General features: G+C 43.1%; 1 protein-coding gene across 1 annotated transcript in view; it reads right to left on the bottom strand.

Moving 5' to 3' along the window:
• Nucleotides 1-27,187, bottom strand: part of PLCB3 (phospholipase C beta 3) — a 106,329-nt gene that overhangs the window by 34,099 nt on the left and 45,043 nt on the right. The window contains exons 2-18 of the mRNA XM_073554602.1: nucleotides 23,362-23,439; nucleotides 18,118-18,186; nucleotides 15,244-15,384; nucleotides 15,060-15,139; nucleotides 14,875-14,928; nucleotides 9,465-9,540; nucleotides 8,675-8,775; nucleotides 6,910-7,076; nucleotides 6,689-6,835; nucleotides 6,438-6,595; nucleotides 6,274-6,356; nucleotides 5,430-5,514; nucleotides 4,696-4,876; nucleotides 3,116-3,220; nucleotides 2,958-3,022; nucleotides 2,774-2,870; nucleotides 1,373-1,457 (exon numbers count right to left, since the gene is read on the bottom strand). Of these exons, the coding sequence (XP_073410703.1) occupies nucleotides 1,373-1,457; nucleotides 2,774-2,870; nucleotides 2,958-3,022; nucleotides 3,116-3,220; nucleotides 4,696-4,876; nucleotides 5,430-5,514; nucleotides 6,274-6,356; nucleotides 6,438-6,595; nucleotides 6,689-6,835; nucleotides 6,910-7,076; nucleotides 8,675-8,775; nucleotides 9,465-9,540; nucleotides 14,875-14,928; nucleotides 15,060-15,139; nucleotides 15,244-15,384; nucleotides 18,118-18,186; nucleotides 23,362-23,439 (1,772 nt within the window). The remainder of the gene's footprint in view (nucleotides 1-1,372; nucleotides 1,458-2,773; nucleotides 2,871-2,957; nucleotides 3,023-3,115; nucleotides 3,221-4,695; nucleotides 4,877-5,429; nucleotides 5,515-6,273; nucleotides 6,357-6,437; nucleotides 6,596-6,688; nucleotides 6,836-6,909; nucleotides 7,077-8,674; nucleotides 8,776-9,464; nucleotides 9,541-14,874; nucleotides 14,929-15,059; nucleotides 15,140-15,243; nucleotides 15,385-18,117; nucleotides 18,187-23,361; nucleotides 23,440-27,187) is intronic.

Here is a 27,187-nt window from a genome sequence, read left to right as displayed (position 1 = left end):
CAAGAGATGGGAATCCTGGAACAGCTTTGCTCCCTGAACATGCGCTAAAGAGGCCTCTCCTCAATTTATAGCTACTCAGGATACGTTCTATTTGTCTTTAAGAAACAACAGGAAGTATTAACTGCATTACAGGTTCTAAACACTACTGTTAAGTGTTTAGTGATCCCCTTTCCCCCAATACTTTCCATTGTACTGTTCCCTTAAGCCTGTACCGCAACTTCTTTCTACTGTATCCTCCCCTACCCCATCTATTCTGCTTTACTGACATCAAAACTTTCAATAAAGTTATTTAAAAGTGAGTCTTTCAGCACAAAATGACTGTGCAAACCAAGCAAAGGCATGGTGCACCCTTGTTGTGGCTGAGAACACTCCTTATTAGTGATGAGTGAGCGTGCTCAGATAATATTTTGTCGCTTTGCTACCGGTGTATTTAAAATGAAAAATGAACCAATTTCGCAAATAGTCTTCAGTAATAACGTCCCACTGGTTTATGTGCACAGCTCCTTTGCAGACCAATGCATCTCCGTGGGAGAAGACTATAAATACACACCATGGAGTCTGGTCCTGCTGCTGCACTTTCTTGCCTTCATCTGCTTCCTACTTATTGCCAACATGCCAAATATAAGTAGCAGACAAATAGAAGGAAGAATGACTAGGGAACCAGACTATACAGAGTTTGTAGTCTGTAACCATGGAGATGCAAAGGAGATTCTAGCAAAAACCAGTGGTAGAGATTTAGTGAAGACTAAAGTGGATCCATGTTTTAATTTTTGATTTATTGGAACAACATAAATTTTGGTTATGAAGAAGGAGACAAATTAAATACCATGTAAAAATCCCTGACCTTCCCTGATTCTGCAGTTTTTTTTCCATTTTATGCTGCATTACTCCATTGCAGAGATATTCACATTTGTTTCTTCTCCAGTGCACTATGTGAAATCTCTTCTTGTTGAGGAATTGGGCGTTTCTTCACTCTTTTCTGGGGGAGGAAACTTTCACTGCTCCCTCTCAAGACTGCTTGATCAGCTGCCGAGCTGTGATTGGCCATCATCTGGAAGGGTTGAAAGCACATGCACCCAGAGAAGACGATGAACAAATGCCCAGTTGCACTACAAGCAGAGATTTCACATAGAGCTCTCCAGAACAAACAAATGTGAATATCTCTACAATAGAGCGACGTAGCACAAAACGAAAAAAAGTGGCAGAATCAGAGGATCTCGGAGAGTTTTACAAGGCATTTAAACAATTTTTTTGAGCAAGTCACCAAGCCCCTTTAATTACGGTAATCTATTCTTTCACACACACCAACCAACTTTTATTTTTTTTTTGTTTTAAGATGGAATTTGCCTTTAAGAAGGGACTATAAGGATACTCTACAAACTCCATGGGAGATTTAGTGAGCTGTTCCAGGGCTTTAGTCTCAACAAAGGAAGACATTTCATAATATTTATTCCGCTCTGTGAGAGAACGAAGGGACGGAGCGAGAACAAAGGAAGATGAGGAATGCAAGAGATGAAATGAAAAGACGGAGTAACAGTTAAGACGACACCGGTTTTTAGAACGATAAAAAGGGATAGCAAACAGCAATTAAGAAAAAATGGGGAAAAAAAAAAAACACACATTATCAACAAGTTTCCTTCACAGTAACATTTGCCATATTTAGCCAAGCAGAAAATTTTAACAGCTTCTGTAAAGTGAGAACTTCCACTTGTGAAAATGTTTTCCTTTTTGATGGATGGTAGAGAGTTAAAATTCTTTTATTTTGCGACGTTTCTTTTCGCAGAAGGTGTTGAAACGAATAAGCCTGTAATTCTAATTGCAAGAGAGATGATGTCGGTAGCCTCCCTCCGCTTGGGCTCAGAGATGAAGCTCTGGAAAGAGGGACCTGCCTCGATTAATTAAGAATTCCCTAATAAGGTATTTCAAAATGTGTTTTCTACACCAGACAGCCTATTTAACGTTTGCAGTAATACAATAGTAAATCCCCCAACATCAGACGACTGTTCTCACCGCTCATGAGAAAAGAAACAGAATACACAGGATTCCTGCAAATACCGCTGAGTACAAGGATGGAAAAGAGAGGAGGTTTATGTAATATTACCATAACCAGCATCTGTCTATTTTTTTTATTATTTTTTTTATATGCTTTTAGTATTATGGGCCTTTAAAAATAAAATGTAAGATAGCCAAACCCCATGATAACATAATACTGGTTTTGTATGGTGAACAGCAATCATCTCATGAAAGCTTTTACCTGGTGACATACATTAAAGACAGGTGTTCAGTCGAAAGTGATCTCTTGCGTCTTCTCCCACAAACCGCCTATGAAAAAAGCAGCTGCCAAAATCATCTGGCAGCTGCTTTACTTGCTGACTTCTATTCTTCTACCGTGGCCTCCTCCTCTGCTTCCAGCACTCCAGTCAATCCAACATGGTTGATGCAGAGCCATGGGAAGCACTTTGGTATGTCTACCCTGCCTTTTGCGTGCTCAAGGATGGGCACAAGCTGATAACCTTGGTGTTGTGGCCATTCCCAGCACACAAACGGCAGAGGAGATGTGTTTTAGACTTACCGTGCCACTAAGCAAACCGGCTTGGATTGAAGAGGACCAATACGGTGGAAGGAAAAGAGAAGGCAGCAGCGAGTGAAGAGCAGACGTCGGTAGGGAAAGTGACTACGTATGCATTATGTGTAATCACTTTTTAGGGAAAGGTTGGGGGATCGCTTTAATGTCTGTACTAAGAGTTCTCCACTGAGCCCACTGTCTACTCACTGTTGGCCACGTCAAATGACTTGAACTTTACAGGTTCCACGTAGTTAACAAGATTGGACATTTCTTCTGTGGCACTGACTTCACTACTTGCTGTGCCCTGGAAAATAGAAATAAAAAGTCAAATATTAACTACAGAAGCTAATAAAATGGAGACAAGTCACGTGTTTTTGGCCATTACACTAACCTCATCGGACTTTTTGGGGTCAGTAGGTTCTTCATCTTCTTCCTCTTCACTATAAGCATCACGGTCTAAGGAGAATGACAATAAAAGATGTGAAGTTTATAGAGAGTGCATTATCCGGCGATATAGACAAATACGAGCACATAGAATAGAAATCTCACCTATAGACTTGCGCGGTTCCGCGCACTTCGGAATCCGCTCCTCGATTTTCTCATCACCATTGGAAAGGGTTAAAGAGACGTCAGCCGAGTCGGAGGCCAGAGTACCTGCAATCAGAGAATGGATATTCGGTACATGTTGTGAGACATGTTTAGAATTATTGAACTTTTTTCTGCATGTGCAATATGGGCACTGTCAGGATTGCGCTCATACTGATGGTCATGTTCATAAATTCCTGCTTCACTCAATGTTCGATTAAGAGAAGCGGATAAGAAGTTAGTCGGCATGTGTCTGCCAGTCATACCAATCGCATCCATAAGGTCACGTCACGACCGCTTAATCAGGCAACAGAGTGGAATCCTAACAGTGTGCACATTGCAATCTGTAGTCAAAGTGATGGCAGAAGTTTAGCTGAAGCCTCAAAAACTTTCATAGAGAAACAATAACAAATCAATAAATGTTTAAACTTAAACAAGAAATATAGTTACTCAAGTTTTTTCATCTGAAACATTTTTTGCATGACCCCAAACAACTCAGACTTGTAAAGATCCTACAGAGAAGGGTCCCGCATTCATCACTTGCAACTTTTCTTTTTTTTTATCTTAAGGTATTTGATATTTTTTTGCACCAAGTTCTTCAAAATGGAGCACACAGTTAAAGGATTTTTCCGCAAAATAAAAAAAAGCTCTCTAATTTTGTATTTAGCTGGATACTTGGTAGAAGTCGCATTAAAAGAATCTGTCTAAAATATCTGGATAAACAAAGTAGAAGAGTAAAAAAAAAAAAGACAAAAAAAAGTAGCACAAAATCTGTAGAGAAAAACTATACTAAAAACAAAACAAAATAATACTTTACTCTTACAGAAAACTGGGAAAACAACAATTTATTGATGGCCTATCCTTAGGATAAGTCATTAATATCTGATCGGTGGAGGTGCAACACTCGGCACCCCCGCCGATCAGCTGTTACTAGCGCTGGGGGCGGCCGGAATATCTCAAATGTTGCTGGAACGCAGCAGTTCCGTGAAAATTATAGAGGCCGCGGCCCAGTACTGCAAGTTCCACCTCCTACGCCAAGGAAATGATGAAGCCGTTGTGTTGCGGGTGCATCTGAGAACTTTTGGCCGCCAGCAGTAACAGCTGATTGGTGGGAGGTGCCAGGTGTCATACCTCCACTGATCAAATATTGATGTCCAACCTTAACGATTGGCGATCAATAAAAAAAAGTAGAGTAGCCAACACCTTTAATTTCAAATTCGTAATACACAGAACATCGCTTTTATTCCAAATCGTCCAATTTAATCAATGCTGATAAAACTGCCATTATATAGAGCTAATCTGAAATTGCCACCAGAAACGCATTACTTGCACTACGAAGCAGGTGTATAAACATTAGATATTGGACAGCAGAACCTGCTGCCTACACCGGCTGCAACGTAGTCTCTAATGACTCCTTATGGAAAGAAAAACACAAGTTGGATTTTTTCAGCCGTTTTCCTAATGTTTATCCCAAAGCAGAAACCCCTCCAGCACTGTATCCAACAGCACTGAGACACCGAGCGCACATAGGGCGAGTCTCGTACCAGTTGCGGGCGACTCGGACACACTGGAGGAATCGCTGTACGTGTTGGACGGCTGCTCGCTGACTCTCCTTTTCACGCTGCCCTCGGAGCCTTTTCCCCCTACTCGGTGCCTCTTTTTGTTCTTGACTAGGATCTTGCCCAAGAGTTCTTGAGGGCTCGGGAGAGTAATTCCTGGCTGGAGCTAAAGAAAAGAATAGATACGTGAGGAGCAAGCAGAGGAGATGAAAACTGCAACAGATGGATAAGCAAATGTGAAGAACCAGGAGCCCGGAACCGTGCTGGCCCGGGAACCAAGTGACGGTGAAATCGTCCAATTCTGGAGCAGATGTGGAGCAACATGGATGGATGGGTCTGAGCTGTTCAGCATTAGGTCACACAGTTTTAGCAGATGTGCCCAAGGTGCCGAAACAAGCCACTACCACCAGCCACTCTCTCAATACCAAACTATCTCATAATAAAAAGTTAGAAAACTTCTTAACTTTTACATTCCGGCCGTACATATATCATCATAAGTAGTATGACTTGTACTACGGATCTGCGACTGCTAAGAAAAAAAATGCAAGCGAATAAATTGTCCAAAACGACAACATGCCTGATGTCACCAGCGCAAAACTGACGATAAAAGAATAAAAGATCATATCAGTAAGAATGCAAAAAAGTGAAATGACAGCCCCCTGTGAGAATGAGAAGCGGAGTGTGAGGACAACGTAGCGAGGGAGAACACGTCTCCTTACAGGATATTTCTCCAGCGGTTCGATTAAGAGCGCGTCTCCGAAGATGTTCCTGCAATACTCCGCCATCTTCGCTTGTTGCTTTGCTCTACAGAAAGAAAAAAAGAAGTTGGGTTTTAAAAACAAAAAGTTTGAACAGAGAAGATAAAACTTACTAAGAATCATAAAAGGAATTAGTCACCAGAAAATGACCCATTTTTTTAAATCAGTTTTTTGTGTTAAAAGTATTTTTTACTTTTTTTTTGTAATTTTTTTTATTTTGTATTAAAGAGCATTAAAGGGTTAGAAAATATAGCATGAGCCCTGAGAGTGTCATTCAGGTCTTTTCAGGTCTATCTGAGGCGTTGGATTCGAGTTTCCGGGGCAAATTCATCAAAATTGACAAGTTGGAATTTCAGAAGTTTCGATCAATAGTGGTTAGGTTACTAGAGATGGTACGAATCGATTTGCAGCACCCAGTCCAGCGGTCAGGGTCAATAATGGACAGGCGCCTCGAGAATCACCTCTTTTCTGACGGCTTACTCAACTCTTTTGTTTAGCCCGTCTGGTGTGACTTCGTTGTTACGGCGTGATGCACAGGTGATGTCGCCCTAGACCAACTAATCAAAAGAAGATAAGCGGATGTTGGCATGTAGAAGGCAGTTTGTTGGATCTCACCGGGATGTCCGGTGGACCAAATCTTGCAAATTGATTGCCATCATCTTTAGTGGTCAAACCTCAATATTGCTTTTTACCAAAGTGTTTTTTGCTATAGAAATTCTGTAGCACAAGAGTCCCCCCCCCATGGACACAGCCCACAAGAAGAAATTCAAGGCCTCAACACGTAGAAGTTATAAAGCACACTTACGAGTCAACATGGTTCTCAAATGATAAGATAACTGGGAACGGGGAGGTTTTGAAGGCACTTTCAGCAATGGCTTCAATGACTTCCTGTAATAAAATAGGAAAACCGTAAGACAAAAAAAGAAACATGATACAAGAAGAACAAGCAGGCGCAGTTATACATAATACCTTAAAGGGTATCTCGGTGGTCATCGTGAAACCATGAGTAATGAAGGGCTCTTCATCTTGGGGACGTCCCTTCCAACAGTCCAGCTCAATGCAGCGACACCCGGTGAGGAGCACTTGCCGGTATATCTCCACAGAGGAGTTCCCGGTGAGCTGCCCAGCTGTACACAAGGGACAGGACATGAAAAAAACGAATGATGGCATGTAAAATCAGAATAGCAGCTATGTATGTGCCTGTGTTCTGCTCCTCTTACCAGTGAGGTAGGTGTTGTGAGAGGAGTTGATAAAGTAGCTGGTGAGGGGTTGTGTCATATCATCACTTAGATCCAGGGCTTCCGGGGGCACAATGCTATTCTCATCCCCACCAAGGAATCGACTAAAGCCTTCCATGGACATCTGGTCTGTAAGGAAGAGAACGTTCAGGCGGCTGAAGGACGGACAGCCCTTCCACCCCGGCACCCGTTTTCAGACTCACCCCGCTCTAGAAACTGTCTGTTGGGCTCATATTTCTCAATGAGCTGGCGCACCTGGTCCTTCTTTAGTGGTGGGAAAAGGATTTCATTAAGTCTTGGATCTCTCTGCTTCTGGTTTATGAAATCCATCAGTTGCTCAATATTTAAGTACGGTTTCCCTTTAGCGCCACTGGGGATGAAATAAAAGACGTAAATAAGGGTATATTTACTAAGACTCGAAAATTGAAGACGAAAACGAGGATTCTGGATTAGGTCGAAATCAGAACATTTCTTCAGTCGTCACCTCTATGGTATGGGGGTGAGCGTGACATCCTCTGCTTGGGAGGCGGGTGTATTAGGACAGCCGGGATGCCCACAATGGACATTAGCGTTCTGATCCATTCAATTCCTAATGCTAGATGCAGGGGCGGACATATCATTGGTGCAACCTGTGCGGTCGCATAGGGGACCAAGAGGTAAAGGAGCCCGCTTCTACCTCCAAAGCAGGTGCAATTTTGCATTTTTAGGAGCTCTTGGCCTGCAAAGGGCCCATATATTGTTCTTGCACAGGGGTCCTTTTCTGTATGAGCATTTTTAGGGCTTCGCTTTCTAAGATCCCTAACTTTTAAACAATTTTTCACTAATTAGTTAGAGCTTGTTTTTTATTACAGTATATTTTTTGGTGTATATAAAATGTATTGTTTGATTTTTAATTTTGTTTCATGGGGTAAAAAATGCAACTCAGCCATTTTTTTTATTGCCACAAGGAATGAGATTGAATAATTACCAGTAATTATCCAAGTAGGTACTTAAAAATCCAAAATGCAAAAATTGGCAAAATACAATGCCCTGCAAAAAAAAATCTTAGTGATTCCTCCTTTGATATCCTCACGTGTTAGATATTCAATCGAGAATTTTCTTTGACAAAATTTCTAAAGTCTCCCCATATACAGCTCGGAGAGATCAGATCGTTCCTGCGTTCTCTATAAGAGTGCTGCTATCAGACTCCTATGGTGGCGGCTTATCTCCAGGGAGAATATAAGGATCAGCCGCTGAAATTCAACAGGCTGGATCCTTCTCTGGTCTGTTAAATTTCAGCATCAGGAGGCCATCATACATAGGACAGAGGGAACATAAAGACCTGTCCACCAAAGTAACTGTTGGAAAGTTCACTTTCAGAATGAATTCTGAACTTGCTGATATGTGAGGGAGACCAATGAGGGTGATCAATGAGTGGAACAGGCTGCCACGAGAGGTGGTGAGTTCTCCTTCAATGGAAGACTTCAAACAGAGGCTGGAAAGACATTTGTTTGAGTTGGTTTAGTGACTCCTGAATGGAGCAGGGGGATGGACACGAATATCCTGGAGGTCCCTTCCAACTCTAACATTCTATGATTCTATGATTCTATATGTTGAATCATTTTGATCATGTTTGATAAAAAAAAGTTGATACACGCTCAACCTACCTACTATGAAAAATCATGGAAAAATAACAGAGATGTAAAAAAGTGGTAAGAAGGAAAACGGCGAACGTTCTGGTAAAGTTGGCCATAGAGTCGACTATGATTTTGGGGGGAAAAAAAAAAAAAAAAAAAAGCAGAAACAAAAAGACGTTTCCCCTGATCTCATTGTTCTTATAATGGGAAATATTTTTTATTGCCCATGATCAGATTTACAATTTCAGACAAAAAAAAAAATCCAAAACAATATAATTTAATTACAAAACACTAACAAATATCACATAAAACATATAAAAACAAAAACCTACTGCATAAAAACACAACTTACAGCTCCAGTAAGATCTTATCAATGTCCGGGCGAAGGCATAATTTATTGAGGAACCTTTCGAAAATGTCGAATGTGAATTCTTCTGGCTTGATGGACTCACTCTAGCAGAAGAAATAAAGTGGCCAATGTGTGAAAAAAGAATGATAGAAGTAAAAACTAAGAGTTGGTGCGAATCAACTAGCAGGATCCAGTCTGTGGTCGGCGGATGGGAGACCTGAGAACTGCCTACTACCTTTTTCGATTAGTTGGCCTGGAGGATGCACATGTGACGCTGTGCCAGGCTGACTAATCAAAAGAAGAGCTGCGAATTCCGGGAGGTAGGTGGTGGATCTCAAGGCTCCTATCCAGTAGGTACAGGTTACAGATGTGGTCGTGGTCGACGGATTGGGTCCTGGGAATCGATTTGCACCAACTCTAGAGAAAAAAAAAAAGTCATTAAAATGTTCCCAGACATACTCATATAAGAGTCATTGTCACAAGTGGTAGAGACCATAGTAATTGGGTGGTACCTAAAGTGTTCGTACCATCAGGACTGCCCGATCCCTGCACTATGACGTTCCGTCAAGCCGATCATTTCCAACAACCCCAATAAATCACATTTCAGTAGAATTCGCTTTCACTGATTGTAATAGGGTAACATGCACTGGAGTAATCACTCAGTCTTCACATTCCATTCCAAGATACAGTTTTCCAGGAAAACTATTTTAGGGACAATTTTTACAACATCTGGGAAAAAAAAAAAAAAACACGAGTCCCTATGGCTTTATACGTATTCCTCTTCATATCCTACCCTGTTAAAGTTCAGCCCACAGGATTCCAGGGCGGTCTCCACTCGCTTCTTGTCTGCCGCAAACATCTTCAAGATACTAGAAAAGAATGGATGTCGCATTTATAAACAGCTACAGAAATTGGGCAGCTTTGTTGTGTACAGAAAAGAAAAAAAGATAGACGTGACCACTAACGAAGGGGTAGAGACTAATGTCGCAGGGATGGAGTGAGGTAGATTTACAGTGGGTGAAATAAGTATTGAACACGTCACCAATTTTCTAAGTAAATCGATTTCTAAAGATGCTATTGACAGGAAATTCTCACCAGCTGCCGGTAACAATCCATCCAATCCACACAGGCAAAGAAATCAAACCATAGATGTCCATAAATTAAACCATAATGTGACCAATGATTTACATCCCAGAGTGCCCAATAAAGCCATCATTCTGGTGCACGTACCTTGTGCCACATTTATAAAAGAGTTTATCCAATACTCTGAAAATGATCAGCTACCCCGGGATAGGTCATCAATATCACATTGATGGGAACCCAACACCTGTCACCCCCACCAATCAGCTGTTAACAACTAAGGATATGTCAATATCACAGTAGTGGAAAACCCCTTTTAAAAGGAACATGTGAGCAACTATTACCCAACAGCCCTCCAAACCATTTATACAACTGTGCAGCTTTTTAATAGAGAAGCTCGTTGATCCCCTTATGACCCTAAAGTGCTGCTTCAGCAGCGAGAAATCACGTTTTGAAGTTCATGCTGGAAGTGCATTGGTGCGTGAGGATGCACTTACAACTGCTCTGCATCCGCTGTTTTCCCTACCTAGCAGCAGCACCTTACAGCATCTCTGTATCCACTGCACTCCCTACCTACCAGAACCTTACACCGTCTCTGTAGCCGCTGTTTTCCATACCTACCAGCACCTTACAGCTTCTCTGCATCCGTTGTTTTCCCTACCTAGCAGCACCTTACAGTGTCTTTGTATCCGCTGTTTTCCCTACCTAGCAGCACCGTACAGCTTATCTGAATCCGTTGTTTTCCCTACCTAGCAGCAGCACCTTACAGGGTCTTTGTATCTGCTGTTTTCCCTACCTAGCAGCACCTTACAGCTTCTCTGAATCCGCTGATTTCCCTACCTAACAGTACCTTACAGCTTCTCTGAATCCGCTGATTTCCCTACCTACCAGAACTTTACAGCTTCTCTGCATCCGCTGTTTTCCCTACCTACCAGAGCCTTACAGTGTCTCTGCATCCGCTGTTTTCCCTACCTACCAGAACCTTACAGTGTCTCTGCATCCGCTGTTTTCCCTACCTAGCAGCACCTTACAGCTTCTCTGCATACGCTGTTTTCTCTACCTACCAGAACCTTACAGTGTCTCTGAATCCGCTGATTTCTCTACCTAGCAGCAACTTACAGTGTCTATGTATCCGTTGTTTTCCCTATCTACCAGAACCTTCCATGTCTCTGCATCCACTGCTTTCCCTACCTAGCAGCACCTAACAGCTGCACTACATCCGCTGTTTTCCCTACTAGCAGCAGCACCTTACAGTGTCTCTGCATCTGCTGTTTTCCCTACCTACCAGAACCTTAGTGTCTCTGCATCCGCTGTTTTCCCTACCTAGCAGCACCTAACAGCTGCTCTGCATCCGCTGTTTTCCTTACCTAGCAGCGGCACCTTACAGTGTCTCTGCATCCCCTGTTTTCCCTACCTAGCAGCAGCACCTTACAGTGTCTCTGCATCTGCTGTTTTCCCTACCTACCAGAACCTTAGTGTCTCTGCATCCGCTGTTTTTTTCCCTACCTAGCAGCACCTAACAGCTGCTCAGCATCCGCTGTTTTCCCTACCTAGCAGCAGCACCTTACAGTGTCTCTGCATCCGCTGTTTTCCCTACCTAGCAGCACATTACAGCTTCTCTGAATCCGCTGATTTCCCTACCTAGCAGCAGCAGCTTACAGCTTCTCTGAATCCACTGATTTCCCTACCTAGCAGCAGCACCTTAGGCCGGTTTCACATTTGCGTTTCAGGGCGCAGCGACGGCATGCGCACGGCCGCCGCTAAGCCCCGCCCCCTGCCGGTAGCTCCGCCTATCGGCGCATGACACTGCATGCGTCCCCTATCTTTATCACTGGGGACGCAGGCCGTGCGCAGTATGCGTTTGGCGGCGCATGCGTCCTTTTGACGGTGCACCGAGCGCATCCAAATTGCAACAGGTTGCGTTTGGCGCTGGTCGGCGCACCGTCAAAAGGACGCATTCGCCGCCAAACGCATACTGCGCACGGCCTGCGTCCCCAGTGATAAAGATAGGGGACGCAGGACGCATGCAGCGTCAAGCGCCGATAGGCGGAGCTACCGGCGGAGGCGCGGCAGGGGGTGGGGCTTAGCGGCAGCCGTGCGCAGGCCGTCGCTGCGCCCTGAAACGCAAATGTGAAACCGGCCTTACAGTGTCTCTGCATCCGCTGTTCTCCCTACCTACCAGAATCTTTGTGTCTCTGCATCCGCTGTTTTCCCTACCTAGCAGCACCTTACAGCTTCTCTGAATCTGCCGATTTCCCTACCTAGCAGCAGCACCTTACAGCTTCTCTGAATCCGCTGATTTCCCTTCCTAGCAGTAGCACATTACAGTGTCTCTGCATCCGCTGTTTTCCCTACCTACCAGAACCTTAGTGAAGCTGATCTAAATGGCAGAGACCTGCCACCTGAGGAGGGGTGTGACTGGACATCAGGACTCTCTGACTGGATTTAAGACAGCCGACTCCCTAATTTTGTGCTGGTGATTTTTTCCTGCCCTGAGGTTCTGGTTTCCAGTTCTGTTCCTACCTTCTCAAGCTAAGTGTGCTCTGCTATTTTTTCACATGAGATTTGGTCTGGTTTACTCAGTTTTTGTGGTCAGCCAGCCCCTGCTGGGGCTGTGCTGAATTTCCATTCTTATGTCTCTGTTTATGCCAGTTTGCTTTTTGTCCCTGATCAGATTGGTCTCTTTTTGCTCTGTCTTCAGAATATACCAGAGTGCTGATATAGGGAATTGAAGTCGAGTGACTTCAGGGTTTTTGTTATCAGAAAGTGTTGGACATTTTTTGGCAGGGTTTTGTGCGTGATTGCAGACAGCATCTTTCCTTTCTAGTTAGTGTGGGCCCCATCGTTTGCTCTGCCTATTTTTCTATCTGTGTTTGTGTTTTCATCTTGTCTCACCGACAATACATGTTTGGGGGCTGTCTATTGCTTTGGGGTCTGCTCTGGGGCAGTTTAGATTTCCCTTTTCTTGCTTTAGGCTTATTTAGTTCTCCGGCTGTGACGAGGCGTCTAGGATCATCGTAGGTACGCTCCACGGCTACTGCTAGTTGTGTGGATAGGATCAGGGGTCTGCAATCCCCTTAGTTACCAACCTCTCTGGTTTTCTGGGGCTTAGCTTGTTTTTGTTTTTCCTCCTCGGTGACTCATTCATAACAGTTTTCCCTACCTAGCAGCACCTAACAGCTGCTCTGCATCCGCTGTTTTCCCTACCTAGCAGCACCTTACAGCTTCTCTGCATACGCTGTTTTCCCTACCTACCAGAACCTTACAGCTTCTCTGAATACGCCGATTTCCCTACCTAGTAGCAGCACCTTGCAGCTTCTCTGAATCCGCTGATTTCCCTACCTAGCAGCAGCACCTTACAGTGTCTCTGCATCCGCTGTTTTCCCTACCTACCAGAACCTTAGTGTCTCTGCATCCACTGTTTTCCCTACCTAGCAGCACCTTACAGCTTCTCTGCATACGCTGTTTTCCCTACCTACCAGAACCTTACAGTGCCTCTGAATCCGCTGATTTCCCTACCTAGCAGCACCTTACAGCTTCTCTGCATACGCTGTTTTCCCTACCTACCAGAACCTTACAGCTTCTCTGATTCCGCTAATTTCCCTACCTAGAAGCACCTTACAGCTTCTCTGCATACGCTGTTTTCCCTATCTACCAGAACCTTACAGTGTCTCTGCATCCACTGTTTTCCCTATCTAGCAGCACCTTACAGTGTCTCTGCATCCACTGTTTTCCCTATCTAGCAGCACCTTACAGTGTGTCTGCATCCACTGTTTTCCCTACCTACCAGAACCTTACAGTGTCTCTGCATCCGCTGTTTTCCCTACCTAGCAGCACCTTACAGCTTCTCTGCATACGCTGTTTTCCCTACCTACCAGAACCTTACAGCTTCTCTGAATCCGCTGATTTCCCTACCTAGCAGCACCTTACAGCTTCTCTGCATCTGCTGATTTCCCTACCTAGCACCACCTTACAGCTTCTCTGCATACGCTGTGTTTTCCCTACCTACCAGAACCTTACAGTGTCTCTGCATCTGCTGATTTCCCTACCTAGCAGCAGCACCTTACAGTGTCTCTGTATCCGCTGTTTTCCCTACCTAGCAGCACCTTACAGCTTCTCTGAATCCGCTGATTTCCCTACCTAGCAGCAGCACCTTACAGCTTCTCCGCATCCGCTGATTTCCCTACCTAGCAGCACCTTACAGCTTCTCTGCATACGCTGTGTTTTCCCTACCTACCAGAACCTTACTGTCTCTGCATCCGCTGTTTTCCCTACCTAGCAGCACCTTACAGCTTCTCTGCATACGCTGTTTTCCCTACCTACCTGAACCTTACAGTGCCTCTGAATCCGCTGATTTCCCTACCTAGCAGCAGCACCTTACAGTGTCTCTGCATCCGCTGTTTTCCCTACCTACCTGAACCTTACAGTGCCTCTGAATCCGCTGATTTCCCTACCTAGCAGCAGCACCTTACAGTGTCTCTGCATCCGCTGTTTTCCCTATCTACCAGAACCTTACAGCTTCTCTGCATCCGCTATTTTCCCTACCTAGCAGCAGCATCTTACAGCGTCTCTGTATCCACTGCATATCCTACCTACCAGAACCTTACAGTGTCTCTGCATCTGCTGTTTTCCCTACCTAGAAGCAACTAAAAGCTTCTCTGCATCCACTGATTTCCCTACCTAGCAGCACCTTACAGTGTTCTCTGCATCCGCTGATTTCCCTACCTAGCAGCACCCTTCCCTGGCTTATTGACAGGTCAGTAGCCAGTGAAGCGGAACAAACAACCTGTCAATGAGCCAGAGGCGGGTGCTGACAGGCAGGAAAAACAGCAGATGCAGAGAAGCTGCAAGTGCAACCTCATGGCCCAATGCATTTCAAAACACAATTTCTCTCTGCTGGAACTTTGGGGTCATAAAGGGATTGAAAGGATTATCTTTTAAAGGGCTACACAGTCATATAGCAGGGGGATTTGAAAACCGGTTTTCTCCTCATTTTTAGTCAAAAATACATGCATTTAAATAACACTAGTGTCCAAAAAGTGGATAATCCCTTTAACGAGCCTTATCGTTAAGCACAGTAGAAAAGTAATCTTTTTTCGGAAGTAAGCGATTGCGTCACTCACTTCTTCACTGGGATCCTTCCATCCTGATTAACCTGGAGCTTTAGTTTGGTGTATCTGAGACAAGAGGAGACAAAAGTATCATTGGTATAAACCGTCCTATAAAGCAAACGATAAAAGGAGGCAAATCCAGAAGCACATGGGATGTAGCGCAACACGCAGATTTCGGGAGAGGTGGGAGCGCTTACGCCTTTTGCAGGAATGTGTTCCGAGATGAATTTTGTGCTAAAATATTTGTCGCCAATTTGAAAAGTCCATCTGTCCAAATCTGCAAAAAATGCAAACAGAAAAAATAAATAAATAAAAAAAAACCCTAAAAGAATATACAGGAAATCAATCGCAGGCATCGTGCACACGTCCGCAGCGCAGTACCTTCGCCGTGTCCTCCTGAACGGCCATAAAATTCAGGAAGTTGATGTTCACAAGGTCGCTCCCATACACTACGGTTACCAGCTTGTCTTCAGGGCGCTGCTCAGATCCTGCAAATCCTAAGATTTCTCGCATACGAGAGTCCTGGAACAAAACAAATAGAAAATAAGGATTTTTTTTGAGGGGGATATATTTATTTAACTCACTTATATAGCACCATCATACTTATATAGCATCACTACTCATATTACAGATATCACTACTGTTCCCATTGGGGCTCACAATCTAGATTCCCTATGTCATTGGAATGTGGGAGGAAACCGGAGAACCCGGAGGAAACCCACCCAAACACGGGGAGAACATACAAACTTCCTAGCAGATGTTGTCCTTAGTGGGATTTGAACCCAGGACCCCAGTGCTGCAAGGCTGCAGTGCTAACCACTGAGCCACCATTCTGCCCGGTATATACCTTTACATGTTACCGTTTTTTCTGGCTCACAATTGCAAACTCTAAAGTCCAAACAAGACAGAAAACCTTTACATACGACCATCTGTCACGTTCTACAGGAAATACATCGGATGACCCCACAGTGAGCAGTCTGAGATCTCAACAGCGGAAGCAGGTAGGAGGGACACTGAGGTGCCGTCAATCAGGATAGGTGGGCAGAGATTGAGTTTAAACTTTCAGTAAGGATTATACCGGCATTCTCACATGGGTTTGTCAAAGTAAGTACATTGGCCTCATCAGGTCTAAGGTATGTTTAGACCATGCTACATCGGGTCTGCATTAATGTTGCTGAGCTTTTTGCATACCCAGCAGATCTGCCAGCAACAGCCCCATGGCTGCCATCTTTTTCCTCCTCTAAAGCCACAATTTTTATATACACTCACTGGCCACTTTATTAGGTACACCTGTCCAACTGTGTGTTAAGACTTAATTTCTAATCAGCCAATCACATGGCGGCAACTCAGTGCATTTAGGCATGTAGACATGGTCAAGACAATCTCCTGCAGTTCAAACCGAGCATCAGTATGGGGAAGAAAGGTGATTTGAGTGCCTTTGAACGTGGCATGATTGTTGGTGCCAGAAGGGCTGGTCTGAGAATTTCAGAAACTGCTGATCTACTGGGATTTTCACGCACAACCATCTCTAGGGTTTACAGAGAATGGTCCGAAAAAGAAAAAAAATCCAGTGAGCGGCAGTTCTGTGGCCGGAAATGCCATGTTGATGCCAGAGGTCAGAGGAGAATGGGCAGACTGGTTCGAGCTGATAGAAAGGCAACAGTGACTCAAATTGCCACCCGTTACAACCAAGGTAGGCAGAAGAGCATCTCTGAACGCACAGTGCGTCGAACTTTGAGGCAGATGGGCTACAGCAGCAGAAGACCACACTGGGTACCACTCCTCTCAGCTAAGAACAGGAAACTGAGGCTACAATTTGCACAAGCTCATCGAAATTGGACAGTAGAAGATTGGAAAAACGTTGCCTGGTCTGATGAGTCTCGATTTCTGCTGCGACATTCGGATGGTAGGGTCAGAATTTGGCGTAAACAACATGAAAGCATGGATCCATCCTGCCTTGTATCAACGGTTCAGGCTGGTGGTGGTGGTGTCATGGTGTGGGGAATTTTTTCTGGGCACTCTTTGGGCCCCTTGGTACCAATTGAGCATCGTTGCAACGCCACAGCCTACCTGAGTATTGTTGCTGACCATGTCCATCCCTTTATGACCACAATGTACCCAACATCTGATGGCTACTTTCAGCAGGATAATGCGCCATGTCATAAAGCTCGAATCATCTCAGATTGGTTTCTTGAACATGACAATGAGTTCACTGTACTCAAATGGCCTCCTCAGTCACCAGATCTCAATCCAATAGAGCATCTTTGGGATGTGGTGGAACGGGAGATTCGCATCAGGGATGTGCAGCCGACAAATCTGCGCCAACTGTGTGATGCCATCATGTCAATATGGTCCAAAATCTCTGAGGAATGCTTCCAGCACCTTGTTGAATCTCTGCCACGAAGAATTGAGGCAGTTCTGAAGGCAAAAGGGGGTCCAACCCCTTACTAGCATGGTGTACCTAATAAAGTGGCCAGTGAGTGTATATATATATATATATATATATATATATATATATATATATATATATATATATATATTTTTTTTTTTTTTCTTTTTTCAACACTTTATTTCACTTTTTTTTTCGTGCGCTGACCTTGAGTCATCCAAGTTACCTCGTCCCTTTAATTTAGCCTACTGAGAAATGTTTTACACTGGAACAACTGCAGTACTACTGCTCAACAACAGATGGCGCCAGAACTCTGCAGAATAGAACAGACCCGAAACCCTCTGTAATAAGTGGTTTCCTTCTCATTGTGAAACCTCATTATTAGGGGCCTGTTACACAACGATCCTCACCGCCTCTTCCCAGCAATTCATTATGTCAGTGATCTGCTTCCTACACGTCTCTGCACTGATCTCATTTAATTCATAGGCAAGTCATTAGTATTTTACTAATCGTATTAAAGGGACATTTTTTTTTCTATAAATCTTAAATGCATGTATTTGGGGCTACAAATCATTTTTGCCATTCGGTTTCATTAAAAGTTTTGCACCGTTATGGATTTGTACTAGACTTTCTCCAACAGCCCCATAGACAAGGAGCATATGCACCACCACTCCATGCAGTGCAGCACTCTGCAACGCCGGGGGGATCCACAGTCCTATATTTCGGGGCGCCCACAAATAGTAAGTTATCCCCTTTTCTAGGGATTACCAAATTTGGAATAACCTCTTATGAACGCACATGACTTCACAATAGGGCGACCCAATCATTAAGGCGTCATCGGCGTTACATTCGTGCCCCGTCCTTACCTTGGGAATTTTGGCATATTTCCCCGTCCGAGTGTCCCTTATTAGGGTGATATCGAGAATATCAACTTCCTGCGAGTGTAGGAAAAAGAGAAAAAGATTAGAAAGAAACAAGATATCGCCTCCATCCATCACAGATCCGGTCGGTACCATCACACGCTCTGCATCGTGCTGTCCTACTGTAGATATGTCGGACATCTAGATAAGTAGAAGTCTCATGTCTCCTCGAACATCTACTTATCTAGAAGTCTCATGTCTCCCACCCAAGGAAATTGGCCAAGAAACTGACACATAAAAGATGGGTACTAAATGCAGAACATTACCATTTAACCCTTGTGAAACCATGCGCACAGCTAGTAGGGTTTAGCGATGATGGATCAACACCAACGTCTAAAACTGGTAGAGAAATAGGTGTCGGGATCCGACCAGCGGAACGTGCACTGGACACTGTTAGGCGCTCGTGTTATATAGCGGATACTAATGGTTCTTCGGAATAAGAAGGACGAATAAAGGGAAATGTTGCATCAAAGGATGAAAATTGTAGGAAAGATTCAGTGGTGTGAAAAAAAATGGGAAGAGTGATGGGATGGTGGACCATGGACAGAAGGTACAGATTAGACCGCGGTCACATCGGTCATGGCACCACTTATCTTGGAAACAAAGTAGATGCACGCGGCTTGTAGGCATGAAATTATTAGCAGATGCCAGGTTGTAACAATGAAAAGGGCTGTCTGGTTTAGAAAAATCCATTTTCAAATATCCCAAGAGCCCCGCTCACGTGCCAGAGACCCTCATCATTGGAGAACTCATTGTAAATGAAAGGCTATTAAATCAATGATGATTTGGTTACAATGTTGTAATAGAGACTCATGGACAGATGACGGCTAGTCCTCATGGCCCCTCTATACATATGGACTTGTGTTCACAAAAAGGAGAGGAGAGTAAAGACCCTCAGGCACATTATACTCAGCCAAACCCTCCAATATCGGGAGGATTGGCCAAGAGTGTTGTGTATATGGAGGCCTCTCAACTCTACCCGGAGAGATGATGTTAGGGAGAGAGGGATCTGACCTGCAGAGTTTCAGTGGTCCACAACTTATGTTCAGCTGAAAGCTACCTACTGTGTATGGGGGGGTTTAAGAGGTTGTCCCCTTTCAGTAAATGTATACCCCTGGACACACTTTTCTATAAAACAAACCACGCTTTACTCAACGTCCCGGGGTTTACCATCAAGTCTCTGACCCTGTCCGGCTTGGCTGCGGTACTGATGTTACTTCGACAGCGCTGCAGCTAATCCGTGTTCTCAGCATCTCAGAGTGTCTACACTATAAAAGCTGTTGAGCTCACTCATTTTATTTTTCCACGTGACGTTAGCGCCGCATCCAATGTCAAACACCAGAAGCAATGGTGGAGACTTGACTGTCAACCCAGAGATGAAAAGTGCAGCACAAACTGTAGCAAACTGTGCCAGGAGAAGATGACAACTCCATTAAGACATTCTGGTTATTAAGGTAAGACTGAGGAATTGGCCTGCAGCTGAATGAACTTGGGCACAGAAATCATCAAGATCTGTTGCTGGCAGCTCTTGTGCAATTGCCGACCAATGGCGTCTCAGATGTGATCAATGGGAGACAAGTCTGGAGAAGCTGCAGCCATGGAAGCACGTTTAGGCCATGTGGCCTGACATTGTTGTGTTGAAAACCCGACATTTTGGAGAAATGGCCTCACCACTGGTTCCATCACCAAATAAAAGCAACTCTCAGGCGTTTGTGCATCTGGAATGAAGACTAGAGAGCGCTGACTACTATACATTATGCCACCCCACACCATAACCCCAGGAGTACGACTTGTGTGACATTCCCTCGTGAAGGCCTCTTCACGCCGTTGCTCACGTTACTACGTCCAAGACAAAAGTGGAACTCATCGCTGAAGAGAATACACCTCCATTTCAGCCAGCGGTTACCACCTGGAAACCATATAGGCAAAGGCAACGTCATTGGTCAGCAATTGCAAAAGGAGCTGCCAGCAGCGGATCTTGATTGACCCTTCCTCAGACGACCATTAATAACTTCATTGATGGCAGCCGATGCTGTAAGTGGCGCTCATACTCCATAGTGAATAAGTCGAGATGTTTTCAAAATATCATTTCCATATTTTCATCATTCACAGATCAGCAACGTGTCTATCCATCCTGCGATTTCCAGAATTTCAAGCCTTCTTCTTCTTGGTGTTGCAATTGCAATGCTGAGAAGTACATGCTTGATTTTATTTTTGCAATCATTTTATTATTATATTATAATATATGTGTGTGTGTGTGTGTGTGTGTGTGTGTGTGTGTGTGTGTGTGTGTGTCGAAAAGGCATAATGCAGGTTAAAGATAATTGCAAAAAAAAATAGCAAAATCCCGCATCTGTGGGTCATTGCTTATATACAAACTCATCCGCACGCAGAAGTACGAGCGCGCTCCCACCGTCCTTACAATCTGGTACATTTCGCTTTGTCTACACATTCTCAGGGTTTGGTTAGGGAAACAGCGTTTATCTCAACAGAGCGCGTGGGGGGGAATAGAGACCGAATATAAAAAAAAATGTAAACACTTAACCCCGATCCCCTCCGCCTTATCCTGACCTCCACAGAGTCCATCTTCGGAAGGCAGGAGAAGACATAGCAGGCAGAGAAGGTAGCAGAGGAGAAAGAAATCAGGAAAAGTCCGCTCAGGACAAGGAAAAGCGAAGGGACGAAAGAAAGGAAGAGGGAAGTAGTATGAAAGAGGTAAGGAGAGCGTGAGAGGCCGTGGGAAAATGCAAGAGAAAGAACGCATTCATCCGGCATCCAGATGTACAGGAGGGGTGGGGGCCCAACTGGACATCTCCAGATGTGTCAGAGGCTCACAGAGGAAGTTGGACAGAGGAACTTTTCGAGGGTCTGCCGAGAAACAGACAACAGAACAGGAAGGGAACCTCTAGTTCCAGAAATGTACATATTCTTATATAGGTCTGATCTCCAAAACCCCCAACGATCAGGACGAGACTGCTACAGCACTGGTTATACACACTCATTCCTGTTTTCCCTTGCTATACCCAAAAGCTGAAAATGGGCAGTGGTAAGAATAAAGTTCTAGATAAGAATGGACTCCTACTAATGAAAGCTGATGATGTATCTCTGTGACCGGTCAGAAGTTTTCCGTAACTGATTTAACACTTTTCACGTATGGCAGTAGTGGTGTAGACATCCGATGTCCCAGTCATGAGAAATCTAAAGTAGAAGTAATATGCAAATCAGGCTGGAAGTGCACTGGGGGCGTGTCCGTGCACTTGGAAGCAGCAGGTTAAGGCTGTGTGCACACGATGCAGATTTGCAGCGGATCCGCAGCGGATTTTTCCTGCGGTACAAAATCCGCAGCATGTTACTTCTTTTGTGCGGTTTTCCATCTCCCCTGTCACCAAATCCGCAGGGGGGAAAACCACGATGGAAAACCGCACAAAAACCGCAAGAAAACTGCATGAAAAATGGAAGAAATCCGCAGGAAAAATGCAGGTCATTTGACCTGCGGATTTCTTCCATTCTACGCGGAAAAATCCGCAGGGCCAAAAAGTCCGTCTGCACTCAGCCTTAGTGCACTTACTACCTAATTTGCAATCTAAATTTCTCATGATTGGCACATCCGATCTCTACAAAAAAGGTCTCATTTTTATTACGGGAAAAGCACCTTCATACCCATACCATTACTTTCATATTTAAAAAACATAGTGACGTTTCCTTTAAATAATATTTAGGCACAGAAAACCCACAAAGTATTAGGGGGCACAAAGTAGAAGTGCAGCAAAATGTTAACATTAAATAAAATATGAAGTACGAAACTGGAAAACAAAGCAAGCGGCTCAGTGACCAATAAGTTACATTACTGTATAATGCACATATAGGAAGCATCACAGATAACGGAAAGAGATAGATGGATAGAAAGAGACGATACAAGAGAAGCCTGCTGAGATACAGCTGTCACCATGAGATAACACAGCAAGATGGAACAGTTACAACATATCAGACCGGAGAATACTGTGGAGGCGCTCCATATAATAAGGTCACCCATTTCTGCTGCTAGGACCTGATATGGTGTGGTTACCGTCATGTCACCTTCAAGGGAAGCCATCATCAGAAAATGACCTGTTGTTTAAATCAATGTATTTTTTTTTTTTTTTTTATTGCTGCCAATTTTTTTTTCCATATCAATCTGTATTAAAAAAAAATAAAAAACACTTTTCACATTGGCCACTAGGGCTCTTTTAGACTCTTAACTTCCTGTTTCAGGAAACAACACCTATACTTATTTTTTATGAGAAACTGATTTTTGAACAAAAAGTTGGCAATGTTTTTTTTTTTTTTCTATACGACAATCTTTATTAAAAATAAAAATTAAAAATCTTGTCATTTTCACAGTGGCCACTGGGACAATTTTAAACCAACTTTCTGTTGTTTCAGGAAACAACACATGTACATGATAGCCTCAATGAACAGGCTCTGACCCTATCTTTTGAAGTATCTAGTGAGAGTGTACAAAAGTCATTGTGAAGGGAGGAGTAGCCGTGACATCGCCTGTTGTGATTGGTGGATACTATTTTATCATATGTGTATAGTGTTGTCACCTGTCATTGTAATCCTTGATTGTAAGCTTGTGAGCAGGGCCCTCATTCCTCTTGGTATCTGTTATGATCTATGTGTTTATTGCTATGCTATAATGTCTTTTGTCTGTAGAAGTTCCCTCTATAATGTAAAGTGGTGTGGAATACGGTATGTTGGCGCTATAGAAATAAATTATCCTGCCTCTGCTGATAAGGAGTTTGCTGAAAACTCTTCCTTAAATAACAAGAAGTAGGAGTCTAAGAAAAAAAAATAAATAAAACGTGACGAGTGTGAAAACAGAAGAAGGATTACATTTTTATATTATTTATAAATTGTGATATGAAAAAAAACATTGCCATTTTTTGTCAGTGGGGCCTGTTTTATCAGCTGTGTATAGGTGTTAACTGTCATATGTAATCCTGCCTCTGCTGATAATGAGCCTGCTGAAAACAAAAAAAAGACAAAAAAGTTTGTTGTGAAAAAATAAAAAAATAAATACATATAACAAAAAAATATGTAAACAATAGGTCATATTCTAATGATAGATTCCCTTTAAATATGTTATCAAACCTTTTCCCATGAATGAAATCACACCCTTAGCAAGGACAAGATGTCAGCAATGCTCACCATACTAGGGCAGGTCCAGTACAAATAAAACCCCATGCTGTCCACACGCAGGGTCACCAAGGACTTCGAGCTGGTGTCCTGGAAAATAGAAAAGACAAGAGGAGCAGTGAGTCTACACAATCGGCAAGATAAATATTAGACAGTTATCATAGTACACAGATCTGAAACCCCGGTCTCCTGGTGGCGAAAAAGAAGCCGTAAACAAGTACTAGAGGTTTTATCCAGAGGCCGCGGATCCAGGAGAGGAGAGGAGTGCTGCTCGCCAGAGAAGGTGTTATGTACAGACACAAGAACACGGAGCACTTCCTTGTATAAACACTGACGAGAGCTCTTACCAATGAGAAGAAAAATACTACAGAAAAGAAGACATTCTCCTTCCGACTCTGTAAACTCAGGTATAAGCGAGTATTCTCAGGCCATAATTGTGTATAATACGGTACCTTTGAGAATTTTTTTTTTTTAGGTGGAAAAAATCTGCTTTAACCGGAACTTGTGTTTTTCACTTTTTCTTATTCTGATGCAATTTTTGGAACATTTTTTCCCATCCTTTTTTTTTTTTGCGCATATTTTTGACCTCAACATCAAGATTGGAGAATTTTCCAGAAGAATTCAGAGCCAAAAAGTAACCTGTATTTTTTTTTTTTCCTCTACGGGGCGGTTTTTAAAACCATGTCAGTAAAAAAAACCTCACCGTATGAAGAGCAATGAGGATTTCACAAATACATCACTAGTTTTAGAAGTTGTGGTCCTTTTTTAATGTGGATTTTGGAGCGCATCAATTTCAAAATACATGTAAAATGCGTTATTCCCACGTTTTGCTCTCCCAGTAAAATCAATTAATGAGATTTCTGAAATCTCATGCACATGTTTCTTATTTTTCCCTTGCCGTTTCTAATTAGCAGCCATGTCAATTCTTTCAGCATTTTTCACCCATGCATAATAACTGGGGGAAAAAAAAAAAAAAAAACGCATGTTTTTATGCATTTTTTCTTTTCAGCCAAGAGACACATGCCAAAATGTCTGCAGCATACCCTAACGGTTTCAAAATCTGCTTCGAAATCCACAAAGAATATCCAAAGTGGTTTCTGACATGGATCCACTTCAAAAACCACATCGAGAAGCTTGTGTGAACATACTCCAATTTTTTTTTTTTTAAAGCTAGATTTTATAGATATTAAAAAAATTAAATCCAACTCAATGCTGTTTTTCATACAGAGTTTTTTTAAACACAAGAGTTTTTTCCTAGTTGAGAAATCCAAACCAAAAGAGAAAAAAAAATTGCCGGTGTTGATGAACTGCCCATAAGCGTGGTTGCACATTGAAATCAATAGGAAGCTTTTTCAAAGAGTATTTGAAGCAGTTTTGATGTGAGCTGGTAGCAGAATCTGCTCCAAAATTCACATTAAAAAAAACCCTCAATGTGAACACAACCTTAGGGAGCTCCTTCAGGTCATTTTTCAAACTTTAGAATGTTTTATTACTGTACTTTGTGTGTGATAACATTGGAATACTTTTACTTATACAGACGATTCTGAAAAGGTTTTTTTCTCCCTAAGGGTATGTGCACACGTTGCTGATTAGCGCGCGGAATTTTCAGCAGATAATCCGCATCTCTTAGCAGAAAACGCAGGGAAAAACGCTTGATGCGGATTTCTTATAGATTTTAATGCGTTTTTGCTGTACGGATTTGTTTGTTGGTAGTGGGAATGGATTTGGTCTGTGCTTCTGGGGGGGAGAGAGAGAGAGAGAGGTGCGCCAGACTAAAAAACGCTGCTGCGGATCTGCAAAAAGAATTGACGCGCCGCGGAGAAAAAAACGCTGCAAATCTGAGCGGATTTTTCCGCAGCAATTCTTCATTTACCATTCACCAACATTGGCTGTGCACTACACTGCGGATTTCATGCAATTCTGCCGATCCAAAAACGCTGGGGATCTTCTGCATCAGAATCCACAACATGTGCACATAGCCTTATATATTGGACTCTACTCAGGTGATAAATTTGGGATGAAAGAAAAGGAAAAAGGAAAGAACAAAGGAAAGGAAGTAAGGAAAATCAGGAAGAAAGGAAAGAAAGTCAGGATGGATAGGAAGGAAGAAAAAAAGGAAAGAAAGGAAAGCAGAAAGTAAAGAACGTCAGTATGGGAAGGTAGGAAACAAAGTCAGCAAGGAAGGGAAAGGAAGGAAAGAGTCAGGATGGTAAAGGAAGGAGGAAAGAAGGAAAATCAGGATGGAAAGGAATGAAGGAAAGAAAGTCATGACAAAAGGAAGGGAAGGTCAGGAAGGAAGGGAAAGGAAGGAATGAGTCAGGTTGGGAAGAAAGGGAGGAAAAGGGAGGCAAGTATTATGTAGGCATGGTTTGTTATAAGTTTTACCCCTTAGACCCCAGTCCAGAGCCTCTCACCCAGCCAAATCAGTTCTCATACCTTTTCTTTGCACTGATGAGGGCCAAATAGCCCGAAACACCATGTCTGCAAATTGAGATTCTGATTTGGCTTTAATCCTTAACGTGTGTGCACACGTTGCGGATTCTACTGCGGATCCGCAGCAGTTTCTGCTGCGTTGTACAGTACCCTTTTAGCCTATAGAAAATGAAATCCGCAGTGCACACGGTGCGGAATCTTCCGCACGGATTTGCTGTGGTTTCAAAACCGCAGCGTGTCAATGCTTTGTGCGGATTCCGCTGCGGTTTGGCACCTGCTCCATGGTAGGTGTCAAACCGCAGAAAAACTGCAGATAAACCGCAAGTCTTTTGACCTGCGGTTTTTCTCAATTCCGCAGAGCAATCCGCAACGTGTGCACACACCCTTAGTCTATTGCAAGACTCGTTAAAGGGTTGATTGTTACTTGTAGGATCGCTACTTCCAACAGGTGGCGCCATAGAATTCAAGTCCTCTTTATTTCTGAAGAGGCAATTTGGATAATAATTGTACAAATTTGTAATCAATTTTTTTGGGGGGAACAAATTCATAACTCCCATAAATCACTCCGGGACATGTCAAAGTGATTAAAACCGCATTTAGGAAGTTTTCTACCCCTCTTCAGATGTTTTACCAAAATTTAAGGAAAAGTGAGGGGAATTTTAAGAATTACGGTAATTTCTTTTGTAGATATTTAATAATCTATTTTTTCTGTAATACATCAGGTGCTGGAGATATGAAATAGAATATTTATTACGGTACTGTCATTCTGCAGCTGTTGGAAATATCCCATACACGGCCCTAGAAATGTAGGACCACCTCGTGAGTTTTCTGGTTCCTATTTCTTAGGATATTTTGCAGGCAATTCTAATAAATTCTTTAAAACACCTGTCAAGGTCAAAGTACTCCCGACACTCCTGGATACATTCTTTAGAGGTGTAGTTTCTAGTGTTATTTCTTGTTTTTTGGCACCTCAACTTTGTAAAGGCCTTGAGGTGCCAAACCCCCCCCCCCCCCCCCCAAAAAAAAGAAAAAAAAAAAAAAAACCAAAGCAAAACAAAAAAAAACAACCCTGGAAACTTACACCCCTAAATACTTTATGTAGGCGGGCAGCCAGCATTTTGACCTCATGGAGGTTTCACAGAATTTGTTAGAATCGAGTTGTAGGCTGAAAGTATTGGGTTTAATCTGAGCACAGCATGATGTAGAGGCAGATACCCTGATTCCAGATATGTATCACTTACTAGGCTATGTGTTGCTTCAATACAATGAGTTTTATCAGCAGCAAATTATCACTGCAGGACTAGTTGTCTTGAGCAATCTAGTCACTCTCTGTGTAACCCCCGCTCCCACCACTGATCGGCAACTTTCCATCATTATACAATGTTCACAGCTGCCAATCAGTGGT

Source organism: Dendrobates tinctorius, unplaced genomic scaffold, assembly GCF_039654945.1.
Source record: "Dendrobates tinctorius isolate UK_male_01 unplaced genomic scaffold, ASM3965494v1 ptg000211l, whole genome shotgun sequence".
Classification (NCBI taxonomy): domain Eukaryota; kingdom Metazoa; phylum Chordata; class Amphibia; order Anura; family Dendrobatidae; genus Dendrobates; species Dendrobates tinctorius.
The sequence above is the reverse complement of the archived record's forward strand: the minus strand, read 5'-3'. Positions and strand labels throughout refer to the sequence as shown.